The sequence below is a fragment of the Sinocyclocheilus rhinocerous genome, unplaced genomic scaffold (assembly GCF_001515625.1).
Source record: "Sinocyclocheilus rhinocerous isolate Xijiao unplaced genomic scaffold, SAMN03320098_v1.1 scaffold1050, whole genome shotgun sequence".
In the NCBI taxonomy this organism is placed as follows: domain Eukaryota; kingdom Metazoa; phylum Chordata; class Actinopteri; order Cypriniformes; family Cyprinidae; genus Sinocyclocheilus; species Sinocyclocheilus rhinocerous.
Genome location: NW_015651629.1, coordinates 248,187 through 255,574, shown reverse-complemented (window position 1 = coordinate 255,574; position 7,388 = coordinate 248,187). Strand labels below are relative to the sequence as shown.

The following is a 7,388-nucleotide window of genomic DNA, read 5'->3' as shown; positions in this document are numbered from 1 at the left end:
TAATGCACGTTTTTATAGAGTTACTTCCTTGCGTTGTAAATTTAAATGTGCTGCATTATTTTGCTCATTGCGCCCTCCTGTGGTCTCGGGAGACAATTAGACCTATACAATAAAGACCTATTTAATCTGCATATAAAACATTAGAAATTAGATATTTGTTTAATTTTTAGTGTTTGATTGTTAAAACAAAAAATATTTGTTGTTTGTCTCAATAAATTGTTTTAATTATAAATACAGTGGTTACATTTAAAAAAAAAATTTCTATTGCTTTTTGTTTTAAAAAAGGTTATAAAAATGTCAATAATTATCCGAACGATATGAAACATTATATCGTCGATAAATTTTTTTAGCTATATCGCCCAGCCCTACTTAAAAGTTTAAGGCAACCAGCTTCGGGACATTTTTGAGTTTTCTCAACTTATGGTAATATTCAGTTTATACAACAAAAAGTTAAGAAAACTAAAATTTCCTACAAAAACAAGATGAGAAAACTCAAAAATCTCCTGAAGCTGGTTGCCTTAAACTTTTAAGTTTTCTCAACTTTTGATTTTTTACAGTGTAGTCTATAGTACATTATTTGGGACTTGTAAGGACCTTTATTTATATAGCGCTTAACAATACAGATTGTGTCAAAGCAGCTTTACAGTACCAAATAGGAAAATAGTGTGTCAATAATGCAAAATGATAATATTAAACACTCAATTTTCAGTTAAAGGCAGTTCATCGTTGAATTCAGTGATTTCATCATACAGCTCAGTTCAGTTTAAATAGTATCTGTGCAATCAAGTCGACGAGATCGCTGGATATTAAGTGACAGTGATGTGAGGTGTGACGCAGGGCGTTCCTCCTTCACCGTTTACCTGACACAACAGGCAGGTGCGCATACCTTTCTATACAAGGACAGACTTGCTTTTACGGGCCGTGAGCCATGAACACAAGCATGACGGGTGGCGTTACTAGAGCATGCTGGGACCTAAAGCTGACACATTGGTTCTTACACGACACGCGCTTCTCCAAATGACAGCTTTTCCCAGGAGAAAGAGTGAGAAAAAACAATAACAACACAGGGTTTAAAGCCTCAAATCTGCTTATATCCAAGCCAGTGCAATTTTACTATTATTTATATATTCATTTTAATAAGAACAATATATTATTTATTAATATTTTGATTTAGCTTTTATTTGTATGTTTTCAGGTTTCAATTTAATTCTAGTTTAATTTTTAGTAATTCTGCTATGCACTGTTGTCAATTTTATTCGTTGTTAGCCTTTTTTAATATTACAATTTAGGTTTAATAAAAAATTTTTTTCAGTTTTAGATTTAGTTCAGTTTCAGTTTTTATTTATTTCCATTTAGTAATTTTACCCCCGGCTTCACAGACAAGGCTTAAGCCTAATCCTAGATTAAAATGTAAGTCTGAGCTGTTTCAACTGAAAGAAACTCGCACTGACTGATCTTAAAATACATCAGTGCCTTTGTTTTGTCCCAAAAAGCACACCAGTAATGTTTTTTTTTTCTAAGCACGTTTATTAAAATTACTTCAATGTCCTAATTGAACTATGGCCTAATCCTGATTTAGTCTAAGCCCTGTCTGTGAAACCGGCCCTTAGTGCTTCAACTTATTTCAGTTGGTTGCCAAGCAAACATATCTAATTTTCTTTTTAGTTTAAATTTGTTTTGATCTAATATTTCATTTCAGCTTTATTTCAATGAACAAAAGTATTTTGAGTAGTTTTAGTGAACTATAGTAACTCTGGTCTGAGCTGAGAGTTAATTGGATATTAGCTGGAAATCAAAGCACATGAAGTAAGAGTTTGTCAGGAATAAGCAGAGCGAGCAGATTACAGCGAGATTAATGCACTACTTGAGCCGTTTAGAAGGAAATAAGGTCATGTGTGATTGACTGACTGAGTCCACGAGTCAATGAGCTGATGTCAAACCCGAGCTGAAGCCAGTGGGAAACTCCTGTCCGCCGCACCCAACACACGGCGGAAACCTGAGATGGTGCACGCAGATGGCCACGCATTCACACGCTCCAACACGCACACGCAACAAGAGCAGAGGGAAACCCAGGCCTGCATGAATTATTCACCTCATTCACCTCTGTGCAACCGTCCTGTCGGTATGGCCCGAAGAACAGTGAGAAACAGAGGGAAAGGGACAGATGAGCTGTCGATTACGACAAACATGGTTTTATGTTCAGAATGGAATACTAGCATACAGCTTACTGCACACTGAAGTAGTATATACTAAACACTGTATACTATTTTTAAAAAAACACACAATCCAATTGAGTGCATTTTCAGTGGCATTGGTTTTGGAAGTATTTTTCCCATTCATTTTTCCAATAGTGATTAAAAAAATGTCTTTGTTAAAGCATTACAAGTCATGAACCAAAACAACCAGCTACGAGGAGAATCACAACATTACAAACTTTGATTTGAGGCAAAAAAGCAAATGCAAAACGGACAAAAAGACTGTGTACTTAACGGCTTTAGTGAAGGAAAAAACTACAATGCCATGAAGCACTGCGGATCACATTAATTGCATAAAAAAAACGATGAAGAAATATAAAAATATTAATTTTAAGTTATTTGTTGTATCTATAGAAAAAACATATTTTAAGTTCATTGCAAAATATTGATATATATATACAGGGGTGCACATAAGTTTTTCATCCTGGTTCTCATATGAGAACCTGGAGATTTGGTTTGGTCCTCACACGGCACATAGTGTGACTCATCAAATATAACTATAAAAAATAAATTAATAATAGTGACAATATTATTGCACTTTATTTAGTTTACAAAAAAAAAAAAATAATAAACTAAATAATAAAGTGTGATAATACTATTTTATTTTAAAATAAAAAGGGAGTAATAAATACAAATACAATTATTTTATAGTAAACTTAAAAATAAAATGCTAATATCTTATTATTATTATTATTTTAATTTGAACTTTCATCATTTTCAAACTGAAAATCAGCAAGCTTTTATTTTGGCGAGTTGCCGGCAAGTAAGTATAGAGACAGAGCGCATTTAGGCCACGGCCACACCGGGGGGGAACAATCCAACGCTCGCCATTGACTTTCTATTGCGGGAAGCTGCCTCCTTGTCATTTCTGACTTATAACAAAAAAACAGAGCAATGCCTAAAAGCTGCTATGTGACAAGGTGTACAGCAAACAAGCTAAAAAACCCAGAACTACGTTTTTATATATTTATATAATTTTATATCATGTATATATTTAAGAAAAATATGTTTTTTTTCACTTAAAATTATTCTAATTATTTTCCAGGGCAATACTTCCAATTTTCCTTTAGTTTAAGTTGTTCTAATAATTAATTTTATTTTATTTCAGCTTTACTTTAAATAACAAAAATGTTTTATTTTTAGTTAAAATAGCTTGAGTTAACAATAACAATCCTGATGCAATGAAGCAAAGCATCCAACAAACATATACTATGTGTTGTGCATAAATCAGCTGCTGTAATGTGACGCACAAAGTTCAAGCAAACTTAACTTGGACTGTCCACTACTCAATCTGTTCAATTTGGACGCTGTGTTAAAAAACTGGACAGACCGCAAAAGAACGGAATTGAATGGAAAACAGCATGATTCACAGCCAGATGCATGCATACACTGACTAACTAGGAGAACATTTATACTGAATAATACTTGGAATTCAACAGTATTTGTGTCAACATTTACTGCTAAAGGCAAATTAGTTCCAAAAGCGCTGGTTTGGCTGCAGCGAAGGGGACAAATTAAGAGACGCATCGTCTCAGAGAGGGTTTTAGCACAGCCCAATGCTAAAAACCCTGCCAATAATTAATAGCCTGTAAAGCACCATCACTAAAAATATTAAAGCTTAGGCTACTTGACCATCCTGACCCATCCCTAGTCGAGCGGAGCGCTGAATTGCTGATGTGAGTCATGTGAAAGGACCTAAAGGGCTAGTCAAAATCCAGCTTATACCACAAACAGCCCTCTCTGGTCAAGCCTGGCATTCCCGTTTCACAGCCGAGGGCACGACGCAAGCGGAGAGAGAGAGCATCAGCAGTATGAGTCACCAACATCAGCTCATAAAACTCAACAGCTTCTGTTCTGTCCTGCTTCCCAGCGTCACACGAACACACTGGCTACACACTCGGCCTGTTGCAAGCTCGTTTGTGATGCTAATGGCCTTTAATTTCACGCCGCTGCATCTTGTACTTCAGGTAGCAGGAGCCTATGTGCAAACGGAGTGAATTATACTCCTTTCAATTGACTGTCAAGGTGCCCGAGGGTGATTTCGACATATGACGGCCTCTCCTACACGCCATCGCCCACGCAGAGCTATGAAAGGCATGCTGGTTACGAAAGGAACAAAACATCAGTCAGGATCTCCTCAGCTAGACGCTGCCTTCTAGGGATGCCAGATGCATCAGTACCGAGTGCATACGAACATACAAATGTAAAAATGTTGTGTTATCAGTCCAGTCCTTCCACAACAGACTGATAAACGCTCACATGCAAATTTGCATGTAAACTAGTGTGCACTTCTTGGTCAAAATGCCATTTAAGAGAGTTAAGGCTGCTCTGTGCCTGCACAAAATTCAGTGTAAAGATGCAATGTTGCATAAAAGCCAGACTTAATTAAGCCTGCTCTGGTCCAGCTTAGCTCCTAGTATCACAGTATACGTCGGTGTAATTGTTGTGCAAATGCATTCGTACAGTACCACCTCTTAGCAGCATTAAACAGAAGACACTATAATGCCACTTCAGAGGCGATTTTATGCCACCTTTGCAGTGTAAACTTGGCACTGGTGATATATTAACTGCTAGTTAAGTGTCTTAATTGATTGCTCTGTGCCTGCTCAACATATTGTGTAAAGACATAACGCAGCATAAAAGTCACAATAAATTAAGCCTGCTCTGATCCACCTCAGCTCCTCGTATAAAAGCACACAGTTGTATTTGCTGTGTAAATGCATTCATGCCACCTCTGAGCAGCATTAAAAAACACCTACAGTAAATGCCACTTCAGAGGCGCTTCTGTGCCATCTTTGCAGCATAAGCTTGACATTTTTGAGGTATTAACTAGTTATGTCTTAACTGAGTTAAGGCTGCTGTACGATTGTTAAAACTTCAGTATAAAAACACAATGCAGCATAAAAGCCAGAGTAAATTATGCCTGCTCTGATCCACCTCAGCCCCTCGTTTGAAAGCATACAGTTATATTTGCTGTGTAAATGCAATCGTACCACCTCTGAGCAGCATTAAACAGTCACCTAAATTTATTTAATTAATCACAGAATTTGCAATTTAACAAACACTAGGCCACATCAGACTCTGACTGTAAATGAGAATGCAGTTAAATACCTGTAAAACTTCATGCTCAACTTCATGTTGTATTGTTTTACAGTATCAAAATTAATCATTTTTTAGTTTTCCCAGCCCTGATCTGGGTACTGAAAACCAGCCTGGTCAAGTGGGTTAATCTGTCACATGGCCAGCACAGTTTCCGCTCACACTTTCTGTTTGTCCTTCATTCATCATGCATAATAAAACATGCAGGCCGCATGGAGCGACTGTACGGACGTCCGGGTAAACGACCCATAAATGCCAAAGATATTCCCACAGCATTCATTAATCAATCGCTGCCCTTTAGGACTAAATATCTCATCTCAATCACACAGAAGTGCGCGTCAAGGACTTACAAGTAGTAAAGCATGACATTGCACAAAAGTACGTAGAGGTTTGGCCACTACGAGAATGCAAAATAAATTTAGAATGCAAATATACAAGTGTAAGCGATTCACCAGAGCAGGGTTATTATAGTAAACTAAAACTAATACCATACAAAAAAAGAAAAATTTTCATTACTTGAAATAAAATATTTTCATTGAAATTAAATAACATGTGACCCTGGAGCACAAAACCAGTCATAAGGGTAAATTTTTTTTTTATTGAGATTTATGCATCATCTGAAAGCTGAATAAATAAGCTTTCATTGATGTATGGTTTGTTAGGATCGGACAATATTTGGCCGAGATACAATTATTTGAAAATCTGGAATCTGAGGGTGCAAAAAAAAAATCTAAATATTGAGAAAATCATCTTTAAAGTTGTTCAAATGAAGTTCTTAGCAATGCATATTACTAATCAAAGATTAAGTTTTGATATATTTACGGTAGGAAATTTACAAAATATCTTCATGGAACATGATCTTTACTTAATATCCTAATGATTTTTGACATAAAAGAAAAATTTATCATTTTGACCCATACAATGTATTGTTGGCTATTGCTACAAATATACCCCAGCGACTTAACACTGCTTTTGTGCTCCAGGGTCACATATATTAATGAAACCTTAAACTTTTTTTTATTTTAGCTAGTTGCCAACCGTTCTTATTTTCATTTAGTTTAACTTTATGTACTAAAACTGAAATAAAAATGAATAAAAACTATACAACACATTTAAAAAATAAAATAAAAATGACAAAAATCTACAAAGAAATCTAAGAAAAATCTAAGAACATAAAAACAAATTAAAAATATGAATTAAAAAATAACACTGCAAAGAGACAGTCAGAGAGACAGCAATACTAGTAGTGCTACCATATCAGTTAACCAGACAGTCTACACTAGATAGTCACTAACTTAGTAGCCTCACAGAGGAGTGTCCAGTGTTTAAGGACTTCCTCATATTTGTGACGATCGCGTGTCTGGAAGCAGATAATGCAGACAGACGATGACAGACTGCTTCACGCAGAGCTGCAGCCTTTGACTCCTATTGTGACGTCATCGTGAGAAATCAGACACAAACGAGAAACACGTCACAGTGTAGCACCCAGAAATACCAAACCCACGTCTGTGTCACTTTTTATTGCCATTTCACAGTCCAAAATAAGAGGCTAGGATTTACTCATTTTTTATGCATTATTACATTATTTTCATGACAATTAATGTCTGGATGCTTTCATTTCGAGTTTGCAATTCTCTATGATTATTATTAGTCATTACTGTGCTAAATCATGACAATGACTCAGGCCAGACACCATATATTTTTAAAAATATATAAAATATTATATATATTAAGATATTATAATATATAAAAATATATATTTATTTTAAGCTTATTTTTTATATTCTGTTAAATTACTCTGTACAGTCATAATATTTTTAAAAGCAAATTAAACAGCAAATTTACACTATATAAAATAAATATATATTTTTTTGTTCTTAATTATTTACATTTAGTCATTTAGCAGATGCTTTTATCCAAAGTGACTTACAAATGAGGACAACAGAAGCAATCAAAACCAATAAAAGAGCAATGATACGCAAGTGCTATAACAAGTCTCTGTTAGCTTAACGCAGCAAGGTTTTTTTTTATTAT

The 7,388-nt window shown here is 35.2% G+C and overlaps 1 protein-coding gene across 1 annotated transcript in view; it reads right to left on the bottom strand.

Moving 5' to 3' along the window:
- strn (striatin, calmodulin binding protein) overlaps nucleotides 1-7,388 on the bottom strand; it is a 62,322-nt gene that overhangs the window by 50,836 nt on the left and 4,098 nt on the right. Inside the window, exon 3 of the mRNA XM_016518678.1 lies at nucleotides 2,093-2,169. Coding sequence (XP_016374164.1) covers nucleotides 2,093-2,169 — 77 coding nt within the window. The remainder of the gene's footprint in view (nucleotides 1-2,092; nucleotides 2,170-7,388) is intronic.